Source organism: Haplochromis burtoni, unplaced genomic scaffold, assembly GCF_018398535.1.
Source record: "Haplochromis burtoni strain Fernald_Lab_line unplaced genomic scaffold, NCSU_Asbu1 Contig_450, whole genome shotgun sequence".
Taxonomy (NCBI): Eukaryota; Metazoa; Chordata; class Actinopteri; order Cichliformes; family Cichlidae; genus Haplochromis; species Haplochromis burtoni.
Genome location: NW_024582811.1, coordinates 48,785 through 71,740, shown reverse-complemented (window position 1 = coordinate 71,740; position 22,956 = coordinate 48,785). Strand labels below are relative to the sequence as shown.

The window sequence follows — 22,956 nt, the reverse complement described above, 5'->3', positions numbered from 1 at the left end:
GCTAGGAAAATAAATGCATACACTCCGAATTAATGTGGTATAATTGAAGCAAGAATAAGCTCCTAACAACTGACTGTTTTCTTGTCCTTCAGGACCTGCTGGGGAAAGATATTCTGGAGTTCTGCCACCCCGAAGACCAGAGCCACCTGAGAGAAAGTTTTCAACAGGTAAGACTGCAGTGTAGCTTTTTCCTTAAACGTAACACGTCTGTTACGTCTTTCTGTACTCATTCACCGTCAGCAGAAGAAGCTTTTACATCAGATTACCTGGGCTGGCAGGGAGGATATAAACATAGCTGAATACATTCATAGAGAAAATTTGGATGTTACTTTGAAGCAGTCATTAGAGGCTCATCCATCCATTGATCATATTCATGAAGCTCTTTCCTGTCAGCATCAGTCATCCAACATGTTTTATTCCTAGACGAACAGGTAGTTTTTCATCTGCTGTGGATTTTTCCATGTGTTCCTGTTTCCTTTGAGCTTAGCTCAATCAATGAAACACAGCAGTTGTGGTGTTTAGTTACTGATCACTATCACAAGTACAATAGCAAACACTTGATCAGGAAAGGTCAGGCTTGATCAGTCTAAGATAAGTAATGGGGAGAAGAGAAATCCAGTAACACACAAATACAAAGTACATCAACAACTCTTTCACAGACACAGTGTTCCATAAGCTGTCTCTCAGCAGGCATCTCTATGGTTGAATGATTGGGTTTACTGATTGTGTATTGTGCTTAAGTCGACCACTTTTTCATTTCTCTCAGTCACAAGTAAAACTGATTGTGATCATGTAGGGGCTTAACTTTAATTTTCTGAAAGGTTACATACTCTGGTGGAATATCATAACTTGACTTGGTGATTAAAACCTTTGCCTCTAACAGAGTTCTAGGCCTAACCCATTGGTGCATAGTTCACATAAATTTGGAAAACATCAAAGTCTAAGTTTTCCAACTACCGCTCTCTACTATGGGGCACATTTGTGGATGGATGCAGAGGAAACATTCCACATGCATGGACACATGGATTTGGATACTAAGAAAAGCCACTAACGATACCTCCAACAGGGTTAAGATCCCAAACTTCCAAACTATGATTGCATTATGAGTTTGTACTACTTGTACAAAATCTTTTCTGATAAACTTAATTGCCCCTCTAAGAATTGCGTGTACCAGGGATCCCCGCGGCTATGTTGTTGGGGGGGCTTTCTCCCATGGCAAATTAGTCCTTGCTGAGGGACAAGACAAAGAGCGATTCAGAAGACCGCTATGAGTGAAAAATCAAGGGAACAATTCTGCTACCCTGCCCTGGAGCCAGGCCTTAGCTGGAGGCGCTGTAGGAGTCTGTGCAGTGTATGCCAGGTGATTGGCAATGGTCACTGGGACCCTGGCGGACTGATCCCCAGCTACCGAGACAAGTGATTAGGACATAAATTGTCACCTCTGTGGTGGGAAAGAACCTGAGCTAGTTGGTTGAGAGGTTGAGAGGTACTGGCTAGATAAGGTCTGGCTCACCTTAACACACCTGGACTCTGGAACCCGGTTCTGGATAGTGTCTCCTGGAGAGAGGCTCTAATCTGTCCAAGTCTGGAGTTGCCCTTGGTGAGAGGCAGCGGGCTGGGGTGGGTATCTCGGTATGTGCTCGGCTTCCTGCCTGTATGTTTGCATTTATTCTGGTGGACAATAAAGTTTCTTACCTGCACCTTCAGGTTGGGGAACGGCCCTGATTTTCTGCCTGTGTTTATGTGCTGAATGACAGTTCAGAGTACCCGGCCTTCTTGTAGTCCCGGAGTGGGGTGCTTGAGGGTGCCCCACCTGGGGACTGTGCCATCCTATTGGGAGACTTCACAACTCAACTGAGGATTTTGTCAGGCAGTGGACCTCCTTAATCCCACTGACACGTCTTCCATAGAGGAAGCAGAATCTGGGGACTAGGGGGATGACTTGTCCATCGCTGGGGGTGAGGTCACTGAGACAGTAAAGCAACTCCTTGGTGGCAGGGCCCATGGAGTGGATGAGATTCACCCTGAGTTCTTGAAGGCACTGCATGTTGTAAGGCTGTCTTGGTTGACACGCCTTTGCAATGTTCTGTGGAGATCTGGGACGGTACCTTTGGATTGGCAGAACAGGGCGATGGTTCCCATCTTTAATAACAGGGACCAGAGGGTGTGCTCCAACTAGAGGGGGGCCACACTCTTCAGCCTCTCTGGGAAAGTCTATGCATGGGTGCTGGAAAGTAGAGTCTGTCCGTTCAGACCTCAGATACAGGAGGGACAATGTGCTTTTTGTCCAAACCGCGTAACACTGGAACAGCTCCTCAGCCTCTCAAAGATACTTGAGGTTGTATGGGAGTTTGCCCAACCAGTCTGCATGTCGTGAACTTGGAGAAGACATTTTACAGTGTCCCTTAAAGTATTCTGTGGGAGGTGCTTCGGGAGTACGTTAGGCCTGTTGCTATGGGCCATATATCAACCGTTATACAATCTCTGCAAGAGCTTGGTCAGCGTTCCCAGCAATAAGTCGGACTCGTTCCCACTGGGTGTTGGACTCCGCCAAGCTGCCATTTGTCACCGATTCTGTTCATAATTTTAATGGACAGAATTTCTAGGCATTGCCAAGTGGCAGAAGGCTTCCACTTGGTTGGTCTCAGAATCTCACCTCTGTTTTTTGCAGTTGTTATGGTTCTGTTGGTTTCATCAGGTGCTGGCCTTCAGCTCACACTGGAATGGTCCAGCCAAACGGCAAAAATGAGACCCAGGACATGTTGGAGACACTATATCTCTTGGCTGGCTTGTTAATCCCTTGGTGTTCCCACAGACAAGCTAGAAGAGATGGCTAAGGAGAGGGAGGTCCGGCCTTCTCTGCTTAGGCCCCCACAAACCAGCCCCCGAATAAGCAGAACAAAATGGATAAATTGAACTGTCCTCTCCCTTCTCACACAGGCAGTGTTGTTATCTCAGTCACCAGTCGGACACTGCATTTGGGCAGGTGTTTTTGTGGTCAAATTATCTAAAAGTTATCAGACAGAATTATCAAGTTGACTTTCATGTATGAAACCATGCAAGCATAAAAGGGTAATTCACAAGTATATGTACTTATGATGTACGTATTTCAATAAATGATCAAAATACGGGGTAGAAGCGCCTTTTGCTCAAAGTTATTGGGTGAGGACTCTGAGATCAATAATGATCACCTCCAAAGATCAAAGAAAATCTTTCCATATTCTCTACCACAGAATGAGAAAGACGTCACTCCACTTTATTTCTGTGTTTACATACCAAAGTTTAAAAATCAGCTTCGTGACAAATGGATACTGGATCATGCAGATTAAATAACGTAATGAAGTAAAGTTTAATTCTCTAAGTGCCCAATAAAATAGGCAGGGGGGATATCTGGTAACTTCTTTATTTGATTTTGAGTGTGTGGTTTATTGATCGATCTCATTGATAAAGCCATGTGGTACATTTATTTTTGGTTATGTAATTTATTTCACTTTGTGATGTGGGGCATTTGTTTTGATAGCAACAACATATCACTGAGTTTTTCACGGCTGGATTTTACAAGATGAAAATGTTTTCGTCTCCTCTTTCCTCCCCATGTCTGTTGGGGGTGGAAACAAATCCTGTGCTACTCTGGCCTTCCTCCATCCCAAAGTCAACTTGGATGCATTTCACATTGAGAAGAATTGGAGAGCTTTCATTATTCAGACTATAGGCCGAGTGATTTCCTCAGAGAAAGAAAACTCGGGTCATACTGAAAGCACTACTATGACAGCTCAACTCAAAACGTTATTATTAAATGACATTTTAAAACAGCTGCAAATGATATATATTTTAACATTCTCCTGCCAGATCAAACTGATTTCCTTGACAACTTGAAGCACTTAAATGGAATAAATAGGTTCCCCCTTTTGTTCTTGGCCTGGTGAATACTGGCATGCTAAAATGGTATAATTACATGCTTGATAAATGAATGTTTCACACTCCCTCAACTGCAAACTTAAAGTGAATTGTTCTAAGATGAAACACAAAAAAAGCTGTTGTCATATTATTTTGATTTTCTGACACACTTGTCACCAACTCGCCTGATAAAACACGGTCAGTGCTGTATTAAACTGTGATTGTCTTGCTTCTGTAGGTGGTGAAATTGAAGGGTCAGGTCCTGTCAGTGATGTATCGTTTCCGGATGAAAAACAGAGAGTGGATGCTGATCCGAACCAGCAGTTTCACCTTTCAGAACCCATACTCTGACGAGATCGAGTACATCATCTGCACCAACACTAATGTGAAGTATGTTCTTTCTGTGTTCCACTATTTATCTAATAATTCAAATGTATTAAGACTAGTGATGGGTATCGTTTAGGTTTTATCCGATACCGGTGCCAAATCGGTACTTTTGAAACGGTGCCGGTGCTTAAACGGTGCTCCGTGAAAGAATGGAGAACACAAAATTGGTCCAAAAACCTCTCATGTTCAGCTTTTTTGTAAAAAGATAACAATGTTAGCCTTTTCTGCAGCTATGGGCATATATGGTATCACTCTTGGCTGGAAGCAGTGCTTAAACAATGGAAAAAAACACAAACTTTGTCCAAAAACCTCTCATGTTTAGCTGTTTTCCACTTTTTCTTTGGTCATTTTAGCCTTTTTGGCCAGGGTGAAGGGAGTATCTGCCATCAAACAAGAAGACAGCCGCATGTACTAGACGGATGTTTGCTAGTTCACCTTACATGCATTAATTAATAACGTGGTTAGCCTACTCAACGTAAATTACACACGAACAACATTAAGCTACTCACGCAGAGAAGAACGGCTGCTGCTGCATCATCATCCTCATCATTTCTGCTACACTGGCAGGGCTAGGGGCCAGGACTCTCCTCTTCGGGTTTTGGGGGATGTTGCTAACTCCGGGTCCGATAACAGGCACCACACCCGCAGTAGATGTGCTCGGTGTGAGGTCTCGCAGCAAGCTATCAAATACGGCGCATTTCTCGGCTTTAAAAAAACTGCTATGCGTCGCCAGGTGTTTCATCGGATTTGAGGTGTTACCTCCTTTGACAGTATCACAGTATCAGCTTAAAGCACTTGTTGCTGCTGAGTTTGCATATTTTGCTGTGAAGTACAGCCAGACTTTTGACCGCTTCGCCTTGGGACATTTTTAATCTGTAGCTCTGCTCTAACAGAACGTACGTACCTGGCCCCGCCTACTATCCTCGGAAACGTAAAATGATTGGCTAGAAGTGTATCACAGCTCAGGAAAAAAAAGCAGAAAAGCACGAAATGTGCGCTGCTTTTCGGTCTGGTTACTACCGTTTATGTCAGAACCGGTGACACCGGTACCCATCCCTAATTAAGACCATCAATCTAAATGGCTACAGTGGGGGGGTAAAAGGAGAACTATAAAGAGTTTGAAGTTCCAGCAACACTGGTAGTGAAAGAAGAGCTTTATTACTTGACCCGTGTGTTTCGGCCTGTGGCCTTCATTCATCAATTGTGACAAGATGCCTAGCACCATTGTGGAGCCCCCCATGTTTATGACCCACTACAGGGGTCATTTTAACTCCCTGATATTTTAAAAATGTATTTAACTCTGTTAAATTAAAACCCCATCCTCTCATATTTAATGACTCACTCATGAATTAGTGAATTCTGGAGTGGATGGAAAAAAATTATTGTTTACACATATTTTGTGTCAAAATATGTGTAAAAGGAGCCAAAACTAGCTGGATGTGATTGCTGAATAAATATATGTAGTTAGATAAAACATGAATAATTACTGCAGGGCCTAATAGGTCACGGGTTGAGACCGATCAGAGTGAGTCAGGACGGGGGAGTGTGTGAGGAACGTGTGGAGAACCGGGCAGGTTGCTGGTTGTATAATAGCAATGTCAAACTAGATTAAACAAATGAACTTTTTCAAGGAATGACAATGACTAATGTAACCTTGAGGGTTTTTAAAGTTGCTAATAAAATTTGATCTCATCTTGTTGCAAGATGGGATCAAAATGACCCCTCCTGATGGCTCTAGTGTCAAGAATGGCTTCTTGACAGTCACCTTTCCATTGACACAATTTATGATTCAGTGAACAGTAGATGGATCAGCTGAAAGGCCAGATGTGTCTCTAAGGTCCTGTTGCTGAATTTCATTTTCCTGTTCCTTAAGGACCTGAAATTCACATACCTGCCACTTTTTCTGTTGTCCTCCATAGGCACAAGTTACTCAGATTTTACTGCATAGCTAGCTGACACGTGACACGTTTTGACTAATAGCTCTTTGGGAATCACCTTCTTGATGTTCAACTAAGGAAATGGGAAGAAATGATGTGTTTTTGGAACAGGCTAAATGTTACAAAGCCTAAAGTTAGAATTTAAAAGTGGTTCTTTGATAAGTTGTCATTCATTCCTTAATTTGAATTAACAAAAGGGGAAATAAATGTGAACATGAGTGAAAAAAGCTGCCATTGCCCGAAGAAAAATACAGAAAGAAATTCAGACAGCCTGGAGAACATCACTATAAACATTACAAGAAAGTCCGGCTCCTTCAAAACATTAAGGGTCACTTCACTGTAACAAGCAGAGTCTGTTTTTTGCCCTGCTATGTGTGGTTGTACAGAATATCTGCTGTACTGGTCCTTTGTTAAGATTAGTAAATAGTGGACTCGTTAGGTTAATATTAGCTAGTTTCTTCACTGCTGACTCTGCATCAGCGCAGGAATGTGGAGGAATGGAGTTAACAGTGTCGTCAGACACTCCCCTCACTTCTCTTTTTAAAGATAAAAGCGGCACCAATGGGTCGGTGTTGTTCATCTAATTTATTTGCACTGGTCTGATTTCAGCTCAGGCTGGGTCAGTGAGTGCAGGGTGCTGCCAGTTATATTCAGACTAGCTTAATCAGGTCAATCAAGGTCATGACATGTTGTCTTATCATAAATGTAATAAATGCTCAACCAGCCAATGTTGCACCAAACCAACGTCCTTCAGCTGACGAGACTAGTTACAGAGTGACAGAACGAGGGATTTTTAACGTTGTGTTTCTAAACATGCTAATTTTCTTTTGAAAACAAATAATTTCTTTTTGCACATATTAACAATTATTTCATTACAAAAACAGTTTTTGACATATCGAGTGAAAAGAAATGATTATTACTCATCTTGTCAGCTCGTATTTCCTCTTCCTGCTGTGGAGATGCTCCAGTGTACCTCCTGCGTTTATTAAGGCTTTCTACAACTGAAGTGAGATCAAATAATGCTGCAGTGCATCGACCTGAGGGTGGTACTAATGCAAACTGAATAATGATAAAATCTCTACAGAGCACTTTGTATAATCCTATTTCTTTACACGCGCCAATCAAAGTCTGATTTTTGGGATGGATTATTCTCTGTTTTCCTTTCATAAAGCAGAGAATAATGGAAGCATCGATCTATTATTATTTAACAAATTCTCTCATGAAGAAATTGCCATGTGTCGCTCAGTCACAATGTTCGTTAGCAAAATGTACTCATGAGTAAATCGCCCTGCTGTGTGTTGACACACTCATTGCTTGACTGGACATTTTGCTGGCAGCCTTTGGACTCGCTGTACGTTGTAGGTCTTCTTCAACAGAGCAAGATGCTGAGTTGAGAGTTCTCGAGTCTTCAGGAGAAATATGTTTGCATGTTTGTCAACAACCTAGAATCAGAAGAACTGAAAAATACTGATATGAAGTCTTTGGCTGTGCCTGTACTTTATGCTCTATATGAATATTTCTATTTTTCTTTCAATACTTATTGTATTAAACTTAGAATTGATGTAATTGATCATTACATCATGTGGTAAGTACAACATGTCTGAAGTGTTTGTGTGGTGCTTTGCAGGCAGCTACAACAGCAGCAGGCAGAGCTCGAGGTTCAACAGAGAGATGGGCTGACTGCCTACGACCTTTCCCAGGTAACCCTCTTCTTTGGAGTTTGGGATTCGATGTAATTGAAACATTTTGATGTTTTTGCCTGTTTTGAGGGTTTTTATGTGAAAGGATTTACATAAAAACCGGACATTTGTGGCTTCCTGTTGCCATTGCTTGACAAACATGACTGAAAGCATTGACAGCAGTGAGGTCAACTGAGATGGTTGCTGACGTTGTTCCTTTTTCTTAAAATGTTTGCAGTGTTTGATAAGAGAAACCTCAGCAGCTTGTCTTCATTTTGTCTAGGTTGCAGTTGTGTTTTTTTAAATATACTTTTAAACCAATCAGCATCCAGCCTGAGATATGTGTTTACTGCATTTTTTTGTTTTTTTTGGTTAAATCATGCCTGAAACGCAAACCTGTGCCCTCAGGTACCTGTGGCCAGCGTCGGCAGTGGAGTTCATGAGGCTGGAAAAAACATCGACAAGACAGAAGCCCTGTTCTCCCAGGAAAGAGATCCACGTTTTGCTGACATGTACACCAGCATCTCCGGCTGTAGGCGCGCACACACACACACACACAGACCACACACCTCCCCCACTCCCACACACACACACACACACACACACACGTGTCTTTATATCCTTGTGGGGACACGCTTTCCCTAGCTGCTTTTCTACCATCAAAAATGAATGCCTGACCCTAACCATAACCTAATTGTAACATTTTGAGGCTCGACAATGCTTTCAAACTACGTGGGGACCGGCATGTTGGTCCCCACAATTATAGTAAACTTCCAATTTTAGGTCCCCACAAAGATGTTAATATCCGTCCACACACGCACACACATCTGCTGTTCAACAACACAAACTGGACCACATTTCTGTTGCTGGTCAGTGAGACACGGCTTATTTGTTGCAGTGATAAATCACCTGCGCAGACAAGTAGAAAAAGCTGCTGGCCTCTCAGCTTGACAAACTCAAGCTGTTGTTAACGGGAGACGGACACACCGTTTGTTTGTTTGTTTTTCCCCTGCATCACTAACTGAATACATGCAGGAACCATGGCAATGGCATGCAGACAGTTTGCAAGTGCACAGTTAGGTGTTAGCAGAGGGTCCATCATACTTAGCAAACCCATTATTAACTTCAGAGTGTAATCATCTGTTGTTTTGGTTCCCTGTCCATGTGTGAAGCGGGAGATAAGAAGATGATGGTTCCCTCCTCTACAGCTGGAGGACAGCAGCTCTATTCCCAGAGTTCTCCCTTCCAGCAGGGACATTCGGGCAAAACTTTCAGGTACATGTTCATGGTACATGATGTTCCTTGGACTGGGAACACTGGTAACATCGTCTGGTTCTAATTGCACTGTATTCCTCCATAGAAAGGTGGAGTATAACTTACCTGTTTTTTGTCTCGTGTGTGTGTGTGTGTGTGTGTGTGTGTGTGTGTGCGCGCACGCATGTTTTCATGTAAGCAGTTCTTCTGTGATCCATGTCCCTGGTGTGAACGACATCCAGCCATCAGGTTCAGCCAATCAAAATCTAGCTCAGATCTCCAGACAGCTTAATCCAGGCCAGGTAGCGTGGTCAGGGAACCGACCCCCCTTCTCTGGACAGGTAACACACGCACACACACACACACACACACACACTATTATTATGTGACTATGTGCGCTAAAATTGACCCTCACAACTAAATACTAACCCTTAAACTAGACAAAGTTCTCAGTTTAAGAACTCGCTCTAAGAAACCAGGCAGAATGTCCTCACTTTAAAGACCTCATAGTACCGTATTGTCCTAACAGAGCACGCTGCTCTAATACTGATGGATAGTTGTGGTTCCTGGAATTTCTAACAGTAGAATGGAGACACACACACACACACACACACACACACACACACACACACACACAGTGTTTATTTCTAAAGTTAAATAAATACCTAGAGTCAGCTGCTCCTGTACTCCAGTCTCTGGTGCTTGTTAACAGATGGACTTGTTGCCATATTCTGTGTCTCTGTTTCACATTCTTGCAAAGTGACTTGCACGCAGCATATGTTTCTTAATAGGCTCATCCGTCTTCCACATGCACGGCCACACTTGTCAGGTCATTCCACTGGACTGAATTCTTTGTTCAGTCAGAAAACAGCCAGATGATACAAGAGATAAACACTGTTGGATGAAACAATCAAAATTATTACCTAATAAGAGAAAAGACCTCGTGTTCTAAATTTAACAACCAGCTCTTTGCCATCTCCTGTCGCCGGGCAGTTACAACATTAAATAAGAACAAATACCTTAAAATACAAATACCTATCAAAGATGCAGTGTATATAAGTACAATCATGTAATCAATTATGCAAACCAAGTAAGTTTTTACTAGTTTGTGATCTTGACTTTGACCCAATTTTCACCAAAAAGAAAATCAACTCGAGCTGATCGTATAAAATTTGATCAGGATACCTTGAACACTGTGGGACTGCTAACAGACGGACAGAAGCTCTTACAATAAGCTACTTGCATATCATCCCATGAGGTCACTATGTATTTCAGGAAAACTGGCGAAACGGAGAAGCAGTGTGTAAAAGAAAAAACCAAAACACGTCTCACTACTTCCATCAGAATTAAGAGGATGAGTAGTTGTCAGGTGCTGCTAATCAAAGGCAGATTGTTAACTGATCAGCAGCAAGTGTAACAATCGGTTCCTGTACACTAACGACCTCAACATAACTGGACGTCATGGCAGGTGCAGGTCAAGCACAGTAGCACCTTGCAGACATTGAGTCGAGCACGTTTCCAGAGTCAAATGCGAGGCCGTCTGTCTGAGGCCTAAAGCTTGGGTCGTGCAACATGAAAATGACATCTGCAGACAATTTATAACAGAGCGGCTGGACCAAAGACAAACTGGAGGTGCAATGGCAAAGTCAAATTTCAGACCTCAGCCCAATTAAAATGCTGTGTTTGGACCAAACTTCAAATAATTGAAGCCAGATTGTAAAGTGGGCAAAACTTCCCCCGCAACAACAGAACGACTGATAAAGTCGTATAGGACAAACACACTCTCCCTCACGCTAACATGCTGTATGCCACAGTCTGGAAATTAGTGCCCAAATAACAGAATATGCAGTACTTTGGTGAAGTTAAATTGGTGTAGCGCATGTATAACTGTCATAGAAAATCATTTGTACAAAGTCATTTAGCTAAGTTTGGATTCAAAGGCGGATAAATAAGTAAATGTATTTTCTTTCTAAAGGGTCGGTATTCAGTATGTGTGATAGATGTAGACTACAACCCTGGTTTGCTTTGTTTCAAGATTCAACGCGTTTATTGTCGTGTTTGCAAAGTAAAAGCATTTCTCTGTACAATGAAATTGTTTCTCTGCTGTCCACACAGATGCAGGTTAATATGTGCAAACAGATCAAATACAAATAGCATTAATAAACAAGTGGAGACAAAAAAATGAAGCGTTAAATAGATTTATGTGCAAAGAGCTATGAGCTTAATATGCTGGTTTGATATGTGAGAAAATTATTATTACGTTTAGGTGGATTTTAACCACTGTCTTTGTTCTAAAGTCCAGTAAAGCCCAGTCCAGTCCTTTTGGTATTGGTTCTGGCCACAGCTACCAGACTGATCCAGCCTCCTACAGTCCGCTGTCCTCCCCGGCCACTTCCTCCCCCAGCGGCAATGCCTACTCAGGACTGACAAACCGCAACACAGCTTTTGGTAAGCACGTCTGTTTGCCTCTTATTCTCATTGTGTTCTGTTTACATGTATAACTTGGTCTTTACTGGCATGTTCACATCCTGTCATGTGGTACAAATAAAGGTACAGCCCACTGTTACATGATTTCCCTCCTCCCTACACACGAGCTGCATAACAAGCGAGTTTCCACAGTCCACCATCTGTCAAAGGACAACATAAAAGTTCATTGTTACTTTCTTCAAATGATTGACTTGTTATTAAGTGATGATTAGTGACTATTTCACAGAGTATTTAAATAACAGTACGAATCTTCACTTAATCCCAGACTGAGTCAAAAGGTTTTTCTTCCTATTAAAATGATGTTGTCTGAAAATTCATTTCAGCATTGAAAGCATTCGAAAAATAGAATGCAGAAGTGAATCGACTGTACAGTTCAATTCTATTCAATTCTATTAATATAGCACCAAATCACAACAAGTCGCCTCAAGGCGCTTCATAGATACAGAGAAAACCCAACAATCACATGACCCCCTATGAGCAGCACTTTGGCAACAGTGGGAAGGAAAAACTCCCTTTTAACAGGAAGAAACCTCCAGCAGAACCAGGCTCAGGGAGGGGCGGGGCCATCTGCTGTGATTGGTTGGGGTGAGAGAAGGAGTTCAGTTGTGTAATCTCTGTGGAGTGGAAATGCTTGAAGGTAACAGTTATAATGATTCATGTAGCAAAGACAATAATTTGCATCTTCAAGAAAAAAGACTTGTCTGCATAGTGGAGCTGCTAAAGAAAGAAAGTGTGTTAGAGAGGCTGCAATGCTTCTTTGTGACAGCTAATATCCTTACAAATGATAAAGTCAGACAGCTTCTCCCATACAGGACCTTACGTTATAAACTCAGGAGTCCTGTTTGTGCTTGTTGTGACTGAACCTTGTTAAAGTGTGTTCACAGACTAACATGCCAGCAGAGTCTGGGAGGTGTGTATTACTGTATTTGCACTAAGAGTGGAGGGTTTGAGGTAATCACAGGAAAGACTTATATTCCATTATTCAGTGCTAAAGATATCCCACATGTAGTTTCCAATAGTTCGCCTCTCCCAATAGGACGTGTGAAGTGATGTTGGCTCCAACGTCCTGGACCGTTAGTGTGTTTGTGGAGTTGTCCTCTCCATGTCAGCATACGTGTTTCTTCAACCAGATGTGTAAATGTAGATGAAGCAGCTGGAGGAATAAAAACCTGTGTGGATGGAGAAAAGGGAAAATGTGGCTCGTAGCAGGAAGAGCTTTGAGCTCTCAATAAATCGGAGCAGCTTTTTCCATTCAGTGAAATAGCTGGCTTACTGTGAACTAATACTTTGTATTTTAACCTTTCATACTGTCATAATCCTGTTTGAGCCTCTACTGTATTTTGGAGGCCTAGTTTGAAGGATGTTTTCAGGTTTCTAACCCTGATGAGCAAATAGGCTCAAACATTAAGCCACTAATGTTTTACCAGTATTTCTACTTTTTATAGCATGTATCTAGACAACCAGCATATGCTTATGTTGAAAAAGTATTTACTATCAGTGTAACAGGAGCTAAATAAAAAAACATCCTAAAAAGCTTCACAAACTCTCGTGGTTCTTTGACACACATATAGAAAAAGGTCATTCTGCCTCCGACAGCCTGAAAGTGTCTTTACTGACGGAGGGGAACTTGTTTTGTGGAACATTTGCACATAGAGATGAAAGTACGATCATTAAAGTTGCTTTCAAGATTTCAAAAGAAAGCATAAATCTTTACAACCATTTCCATAATGAACCAAACATAATAATCCAGATCTTGGTGCCATTTTCAGTCAGGAAGGAGGCAAAGACCTTTTCACACCACTGTATGTGTGTAAAACACTACAGGCTACATGCAGTTACACCACAAGTAGTTTTAGCTTCAGCTTAGCATGATCTTTTAACGTGGGCGAGCTGTAGCGCTGGAGGTAGAGCAGATCATCTACTGCTCTATCCCCGGCTCACCCAGTCTGCATGCCAAGTATCCTTGGGCAAGATACTAACGATAAGTTGCATCTTATGCATCCATGGGAGCATGAACATGCATGAATGCTAGCTAGAAAGCACTAAAAGAAGAACGTTTGTGTGAACAGGTGTAGAGCGATGTGAGTGCTCCGGAGAGTAGAAAAGCACAATATAGGAAACAGTCTGTTTACCATTTACCATGTTAATTACAAGTGATGCTTATCATGTTGTATGTATTCTACAAAAGGTCTGTATATTACAGATAATGGATAAGCATTACCAACTTCAAGAAAAAACAATGATTGGTTGTCATGGCTTATATTTTCCATATTCAGTTCAATTAAGATTCAGTTTCCTGGTTTTGAAGTAAATACATGGATGGGAAAGCAGAGCAGACAGAACAGGAGGAGACTGATGTCTGACTGTCTGACAGCCACCATTCATAGACATCAGTATTTTTACAAGCCACTTTAAAAGTGAGAAGAATACCACAGCAGAGCTGCATCTGTGTGTGGGAGCTATGAAATCATTTTTTGGTTTCAATGAAGTTCTGGTTTCCTGAGCTTTTTCCATGCTGAGATGTTTTGTGGTGTTTGCAGTGTTTAATAAGAATCTGTAGGTCTATTAATATTGTATTATTATTGTAGCTGCATCAAAGCCTGAAACGTGTGGACATTCTTTGAAAACACATTAATGTGTAATTATGTTTTCCAACAAATTGATGCATTTTCCTAAACTTATAATTGAGCAGGTGCAGGCAGAGCTAGGATTATGCTTTTAAACTGGGAGGACTAAGAACACAGAACTCAGTTGACAGCAGTCTGCAATATACTGGCATCTTTAACCCTCTGGGGTCGCCGGACGCGCCGGCGCGTCAAAATCACATGACCAATTTAAGAGGACACAGCTACAAGATGCAGCACGTCAGAGTTTTTTTGACTTGAGTCGAAAGTGCGGACTTCAAACTATATACCAGTTTTTGAATTGTGTCGATGGGCCACGTAAAACCAGAGTTATGATTAAAAAATACACGCGACGTTTTTTTCTGAACAAAACAGTGGCGTTTACAGCGGGAAGGACGGTAAAAACGGCGTTTTCTACAGACAGCGCTAGCAAACACTCTCCGCTTGCCAGTGAAAAAAGAAAAAGAAAAAACACCCCTTCCCTATTGGTGTTAGAGTTTACATGTCAGCCAATCAAAAAATGATAAGGCAACATGTGACATTTGGTTGTTTGGGGAGAAGGGGAAGTTTTTAGGAGTGACACCCACAAGGAAAGCAGGCGAGCGAAAGAGAGAGAGAGCGAGTTTTCATATGTGAGACATTAGTGACGTTCAGCGTGTTTGGAGGCTGTAGTTAGTGTGTTGTGTAGTTCTTGTTTTGTGTTGTGTGTCAGTTAGACTGCTGAATGTCACATTTGCTCTAAAAAAAGCCGTCACAGGCAGATTCCAGTGTAAACGCTGTTCCCGCATGGAAAACTGGACTCATGCACCTCCTGCTGTCAGACCTGCAGGTTCAGGCCTGTGCTGTTCTCCTGTCTTATACTGAACACAAACTACATTTTTGGACTGGCACAAATAATTTGTGTGCCTTCTTATTTGATGCACCTGATTGTTCTGTAAATAGATTTAAATGGTTATATAAAAAACGCCTGAGGCCTGGGCTGCATTTTTAGGTAAACAGTACCATATAACTTTGTTGTTTGCAAAACTTGTGCATAATTTTTAGAAATATACAATTTCTATTTGCATTTCAAGTTATGAAAATCATTCGTTAAACATGTTTGTTTAAAAATATAACTTTTTTTCTACTCAGATTTTGAATTTTTTGTCTGAATTTAGATCAACTGTGCTAATATAGTATACCAAAATGAAAAAATAACTCAGATTTCAGATATTTGAGGTTGTGGTGAAAATAATTATACCAAACAAGGCAAGAAAAACATATTTTAAAGGTGAAATATAGAGGTAAAATCAAAAGTAGTCAAAAACGGCCAATTACACCCTGGACCCCAGAAGGTTAAAGTATACAACATTTGATATGCCAATGCATCGACCAGTTTTTCAGTAAATTACTATCTTGTATTTTTTTTAAACGGGTAAGATCTTCCCTTTTATTCTAGTTGTTTAAGCACACCGCCTTTCTTTAATTCACCTTTCTGTATAAGCCCAAATTTACACTGTTTATTGGAGCTTAGATAACCAGAACTGATCCTTTTGTCAAAAGATCTTTTGAGATGAAACCAAAAATGGTAAATGGCCTGTAATTGTATAGCGCTTTACTCAGTCCCTGTGGACCCCAAAGCGCTTCACACTACATCCAGTCATCCACCCATCCACACACACATTCACACACTGGTGATGGCAGCTACATTGTAGCCACAGCCACCCTGGGGCGCACTGACAGAGCGAGGCTGCCGGGCACCAGTGAAACCAGTCATAAAAGGTTTCAATAAGTAAAGCTGTGAAAGAATCATTAGCAGCACTTGTTTCCTCCTGGAATAATTATGAATTAGGTTTTTGCCGTGATAGAGCAGCCAGAGTCTAATAACAGGCTAAGTGGGGTACAAGAAATGAAGGTTTAATATTAGCACAAAAAAAAAGAAAAATGTTGGCTCACCTGGGCTGATAATAGATTGTATTATTTAAAGTGACAAGATATGAAAAAACCCATTGTATCGCATTATTTTCACAGAATCACATAGTTTGCTTTACAAGCAATACTAGTAATACTTCATAGAAATGTCCTGAACAAACAAACATTATTTTGACATGTTTCTCTTTGGAAGATTAGGTGAAGTACAGGTTTTTTTTGTTATATTTTCTTTTTTTTTCATGTTGCGAGATGACTGCTGATGGGATGTGTAATCTTTGGCATTATACATTCAATTATAAACATTTCGGGGATCATGTTTCTGTATCTTTTCTCTAGAATTGTAAACAGGATCTGTTGTAATTGTTTATCCAGTTCCAACTCCATGTTCTTTAACTATACTAAAATGTAAATAAAGCCTTTTTAATCTCCTACTAGGCCTCGGTGCAGCCCTGCAGCTCTTTCTTTGTCATGTTGGCACGTTTTCACCGTTTTTACTCAGTGACTCTTATCAGTTGCTGACTGACTTAGTGACACTAGTCTAAATTACGAGGTAGGCAGTTTGACTAATGGGTTAGCCTGTCAGGGTTACAACACGACTGTTTGGCTTCAAGTCTCCAATGACAAAGACGCTCTTGGGCATATTTGACATTCATCATGTTCACAGTGTTCATAAGTAGAGCCCAGCGGTTTTATTCTGAATTAAATTGCAGTTTCTTAAAAAAATGTAAAAAGCTATTCAGCTGGAATACAATAAGTAGGCAACTGTTTGACCAGAACTCCTTTAAAGTTACTGAATGTTATACTTACGTTACCTTCTTATCCACTGCCAAACACGACTGCTCAATTTAAATTGTGTACGCAGAGTTTGGACAGTGAAAGGAACTTTCCCAAACTGTGAGCTACAACATGGCATCAAATGACAGGTTGTAGATTAGACATCAAGGACCGAAAGTCCTCAGAGGTCGACTCTTACTTAATGAACCTAATGTAACATCAGTCATTTCATTTTATTGGTCACCTCACACAGCATTAATGGCTGGCTAACAGGGTCATGGAAAACACAAGAGTTACAGTGCAGTTACAGACATCCAGCTGCTCCGACTCATTATGTATATTGTAAAAGTTATCGGACTCAAGTAAGCTCAAAACTCCCACTTGATGGTCTTTTAATAGACGCACATTAGATTATCTTTTGTGCTCTCTATTGCCAAATTAACTCCATGCACCTTCCATGTTTAAGCCCCTTTTCCATTAGTACCCACTCAGATCGATTCAGCATGGTGCGCCACGGTCTTCAGGGTTTTCCATCTGTCCAGGGTCATAGTATCTGCTACCTCGCTCGGGGCTCCAAGCGATCCAAGCTGCTACTAACTGTGACGTCATCAGACTGCATGCCGGTCGGTAGCGTCACTCGATGAGTCTTGAGAGCGTCTTGTTCACTAAAATTTAAACTACAGTCTTTGAAACCTGGACACGAGGAAATTTTGGACACAAAACAAATTTCCCACGTCTGGGACTAATAAAGGTTATCTTCTCTTATCTTAAATGGCTCCAAAGAACAACGCCGTGTTCCCCCGAGTCTGAAGAAAAGCCACAAAGTCCTTAAAGTTCACCTTTTTTGTAGGGTTCATGTCGCGGGACATTCATACGCGTTGCTATGACGACAGCAACGCAGTTAGGTTGTACTGGATTGTAACGGAAAACAAGTCAATCAGAGTAGAGTCGTGGCGAGTCCTTCCAAGGAGGTACTAGTGGAAAAGATTTACTGTCTTAACCTCATGCACCTGTTCATGAAGTCAGTGACGGTGTCAGTGTTGCATATGTTATAGATGTATATACGTTAGACATTTATGATAAACTGTCGCTGTGTGTGCTCCAGTTAATGGGTTTATGGGTTTAACTGGTGTTTTAAACGTATCTTTGTCTGACCCTTATCAACGGGTCCAAACACTCCCAAAGGGGCCTGCAATGTCCCCACCACATGCAGGCACAGACTGCACTAATGTATCTACCTGAATGTAGCATCCCCATATCAGTTTAAATAAAATAGATTTTTAAATACATACATCATAAAATATAGCAGTTGGGTAATACTTTGAAATCAACCAGAGTTATTGGTCCATCAGGTTACTCAGAGTTGACATCAGATACTGAATAAATCAGTTTGTCTTTCATAGCTCCGACTCAATTTTCCATCTTTGGTAGATGCAACACGCCTCATTGGAAAATGTCTGATTTTAGTTGCACATCAAATGTCTCTTTAAAATCCACTAATACAATCATTCCTTCTAATTCCACTGCTGTTAATGCCACAGTATGATTAAGCCTGTCCATCCAATCATCCAGTCTCTTCCATTTATCCTTGTCAGGGTTAGTTAAGCTATCCCACTAACTGCATGTCTTTGGACTGTGGACTGAACCCACGCTAACACAGGGAGAACATGCTAACTCCACACAGACAGACCCCACCAGGTGGCGAAGTCGAACTTAGGACCTTCTTCCTATGAGGCAAGCGCACCACATGCGGCCCTGATTAATACTACCCATCAGTAGTTAGCAGTGTTAATGTCGAGTCCATCTGTTTAGGGTGTAATGGGAGCTTTGTGCGCCTTGAGGCAGCTGTCGTTGTGATTTAGTACTTTATATAAATAAAATTGAAAGATTTATCTGAAATTGTTGTGTTGGTCTTTTTCCTATAACATTGTTAACGTGCTGCTCTAGGACAATAGTAAAAAACTGGCCAAACACATTAGCAGTGTCTTATCGAGAAACATCAGGAAAAATAAATGCATTGCTCATCCTGTAGGGGGGGGGCACTGTGACTCCCTGTGGAATAAGGTTGTGGTGAAGGGCTTAAAATGGAGTGTGGTGTTGTTTTTAGATTAAAACACAAAATGTAACTACATGTTGGAAATCTCTTTGCTTTCTTGTAGAATTGTGTTTCATTTATTTTATTTTTTCTGTTGAAATCACAACAGCATAGTTGGCTAGTTTCAATAACACTCCTGGCAACGGCAGCATTTCTCAACACCCATATAGGTCAGGGTTTGGGTCGGGCTTTTTTAGAATGAAAAATCTTTCAACAAAGAATGTGTGCTTCCAAAAAACTAAAACTAAGATGAGCTTTATCTGAAAAGATTGCATCTTCGAGTTCTTAGCATGTGGCCAAAAAAGACAAACCTAACCTGCTTAGCTTTGTTGGGTTTGGATTTTTTAAATATATTTATATTATATTGAGCAAGAGATTTGATCAAACAATGATGTTTTAGCCGAACAGCCAACCGTGGTTCATTTACAGTAGGGTGTTTTCAAATCCCGATCAAATGATGTCAAAGAAGTTCTTCTTGGATTTAAGATTTATTAAATATTGTAATAAGTCAGTGCCTTCTCTACCATTATTAAATCCTGGAGCGTTTCCGCAGGTCCCTCCTCCCTGCAGCTGTCAGACTGCTTCCAACAAACAGATGTTTACATCTGCGCTGTAACTTGCACATGTTATCAACCGATTCACACTATAACCAGGGTTTGCCTCTTATCTGTATTTAATTGAATTTTATTTAATTACGGTACAGGACTCTGTGGTAACCACTGTCCTTGGTGTAAATATGTAAACATTGTGTGTGTTTCTGTTCTGTGTCCTGTTTGTTTGTATATGTGTCTTTCTTGCTGCTGTTACACCCAAATTTCCCCTTGTGGGACAATTAAAGGATTATTCTATTTTATTCTATTCTATTCTAAATACTTTGTGCATCAAAGGATCTGTCAGAAATGTTTTCACGAATAAATAAATGTGTTTTCAGATGTGTCCGGTGAAAGCAGTCAAAGTGGAGCCCAGTTCCAGGGTCGCCCCAGTGAGGTCTGGTCCCAGTGGCAGAATCAGCATCACTCCCAGCAGACTGGGGAACAGCACACACACCCCAACCCTAGCCAGACAGAAGTCTTCCAGGTAATGCTGAGGGAGACTGTCCTGCTGCTGGACTCTGTGTAGTTGGTCAGCCTTCCAGCTGCAGTCCTTCCAGCTGCTGGCTGCTGACCAGTGTACACAGATATGTAATATGTCTGATAAGAGCCGTGTCCTCTGCACACCTCTAACCTCTGACTCTCCATCCCTGTGTGTCTCTGCAGGACATGTTACCCATGGCTGGAGATCCCACCCAGGGAACAGCCAACTATAACATTGAGGACTTTGCTGATCTTGGGATGTTCCCACCCTTCTCTGAGTAATATCTGCCTTTCTCCATCCTGCTCCTGCTCAGAACTGGACTGATGTATGCATTTATCTCATGTTCTGTCTCGTTTTTCTGTATAGCTAAATCACCAACACAGCCATGTTAGTCACGATGAATGTCTGGGTGGACATCGTCATTTGCACACATACAAACGTACAGCGCACTGTTGGTTAGGCTCCAGGGTCTGCAGTATGTACCAGTGAACATACACATACCTCATCTCTGCAGAGAGGCGCCTCTGTCAGGCGTAAAGAACATTACTGTTTTTGGTTCGCTCTCAAAAAGTGTCTAAAACTGCTTTCTGCAATTAGTGTTAGCAGAAGCAGATTACAGGTACACCTGTCAGAAATGATTGCTACTATATTAGATTTTATACTTCCTATCTTACAGACTTGTGTGTAAATGGTCATTACTGACACAAGCTTTAGCTGCATCCATGTGGAAGACTGTAAAAAGTGGACTGCGATAACACTCGGTTAGCAAAGTCCCAGCACTCTTCTCATTTCCCTTTTTTGTAACCGTAAGTAAGCAAAGCATCAGTCTGATTTTGAGTGCACTGCATACCTGTTGGCTTGTCAGCCACAAGTTATCGGCCAGGACACATGTTTTTCTTCCTTTTTTCACTCTTGTGAGGACCATAATTTACAAAATCAGCATCTTGTTGTGCTTGATATAACTTGAAATTATTAACTGAGAGCAGAATCTCACAGGGGAAGTGTTTATGCTGAATTGACAGATCAAGGGAAATGAAAGCCGTTGTCCCCTCAACGTCCACGCATTCTCACTTTAGTTTGTCATCAGGTGGACACTCCGACTGTTGGTTATTAGGGGAAAAATGCAAGTGTCTGGCATCTTTGCTCTGCCTCTGCGTTTAAGATCCGGAGCCTGTGGTCCTCTTTTATACGGTGTGTAATGGTGAAGAGTTTCTACACCAGCGTAGCAGTAACGTTAACTGGGTCTGTTTGTCTCAGTTCTGTTATAGCTTCCATGTATCACTACTCAACACGACAGAGAAAATGTCTCAGTGCCACACAAATGGCAGAATCACCGGTTGCATAAAGGGTTGACGATGTCCACCTCCATCTGTCTGAAATGGCCTCTTGCACATCATTATCAACTCTGCCAAACAGCAGCAGGAGATGAGACGCTCACCTCCGGTTGATGCTGCAAACGCTCTCTCCATCAACTTTCTTGTATTACCCTATATGTAGTGATGTCGTAATCTCTAGAAAGAAAACTTGATGCGCCCATAGAAGGATTCTCTGTATACATAAAACTAAATTTTTTACAAAAATCTCATTGCAGAAAGTTGCTAAGGCTTGAAGTGCACTTCATGAAGCTAACTGCTAATCACACCAGCCTGCTTTAAAAAGGGAAAAACCGCCATACCGTCCTAGCAAAGCGCAGTATAAACTAGTGTATTCGGTGTTCTTCAGCTCTCGCTACTTGAATTTATTACTTTATAATCTTTTCAACGATTAAGAGACTAAAACTTTGTAGTGGGGGAGCTTTTACATGCTAGATTGTATAATGTCTCAGACTGATGGGAGAACCTTCAAACATCCTTTTGCTAAAGATCTCAAATTGATGTTTTTTTTGTTTTTTTATGTTGTTGTAAATAATGTGATTTTTATGTCGACTCGTGTTACTTTCACACAGTACATTTTTGTGTAGGTTTTAATGATATCGTGTCCAATGTGAGTGCATATTTAACTATTGGTATTTAGTTAGTAGGTTAATTGTACATTGAGTTCTAGATCTGTATAAAATGTGTAAATGTGACCCATAATTTTTGTGTAACAAATTGTGCTTGTGACAATAAATTCTTATTGGTTATGTGGCTTTTGTTAGAGGTTCCGTCTTTCATTACTCAGGAGTCACTTCGCTCCTAACCCTTAACTAAATAATTTTATCATAAAAACTCTTTACAGATTTTCATATACTTTAAAACTGAACTGCAAAAAATAAACATGTCGATCGCCCTTTGAAGATCTCCCTCTGTATTTCTAGGTAGGGCTGGATTCTGCTTTTTAGCCACATCCTAAATGGGACAATTTACAGTTAGCCTCGGAAATACAGATTAGTCTGGACCAGGGGTCGGCAACCCTGGGCACGCGTGCGAAGGCTTAACTGATGGCACGGCCATAGCTGGACTGGCCATCGGGCATACCGGGCATTTGCTCGGTGGCCCAATGATTTTTTTTATTTATTTTTTTGTAACGGTATAAACAATGAAAGGCGTTGGACTGGCCAGATGCTGGCCGGTGTGTAAAAATAACTCAGTTGTTTGGTGGTGGCATCGCGGAGCTTCCTCAGATTCAGTAAAATTAACAAGTGGTGGAGGCCAGCAGGTGGATGAGGGAGATCGGAGGCAGGAGGAGGAGAGACCCGAGGCGGCTGCCGGTCCGAGCGTCAGGTGAACTGGACTTCAGGTAAGAAGTTATGACCTGCAGTCTGTCTGGGTCAGATATAAACCAAGTTTAGGTGGAGTTTATTTTCATTATGCTGACTTTTTACAGTCAGTTACAATAACTCGTACTGCGTGCTAGCT

The 22,956-nt window shown here is 41.4% G+C and overlaps 1 protein-coding gene across 5 annotated transcripts in view; it reads left to right on the top strand.

The window, feature by feature from the left end:
- The window catches only part of arnt2 (aryl-hydrocarbon receptor nuclear translocator 2), a 63,997-nt gene extending 41,752 nt beyond the window's left edge, over positions 1 to 22,245 (top strand). For 3 of the 5 annotated variants that reach the window (XM_042213538.1, XM_005945708.3, XM_042213540.1), the window contains 9 exons: positions 93 to 167; positions 4,136 to 4,287; positions 7,849 to 7,921; positions 8,309 to 8,432; positions 9,073 to 9,175; positions 9,354 to 9,495; positions 11,452 to 11,602; positions 19,977 to 20,122; positions 20,302 to 22,245. In XM_042213538.1, the coding sequence (XP_042069472.1) occupies positions 93 to 167; positions 4,136 to 4,287; positions 7,849 to 7,921; positions 8,309 to 8,432; positions 9,073 to 9,175; positions 9,354 to 9,495; positions 11,452 to 11,602; positions 19,977 to 20,122; positions 20,302 to 20,400 (1,065 nt within the window). In that variant the 3' untranslated portion in view covers positions 20,401 to 22,245. The remainder of the gene's footprint in view (positions 1 to 92; positions 168 to 4,135; positions 4,288 to 7,848; positions 7,922 to 8,308; positions 8,433 to 9,072; positions 9,176 to 9,353; positions 9,496 to 11,451; positions 11,603 to 19,976; positions 20,123 to 20,301) is intronic. The other 2 variants (XM_042213539.1, XM_005945709.3) reach the window with 1 other exon arrangement.
- Positions 22,246 to 22,956: the final 711 nt, after the last annotated feature.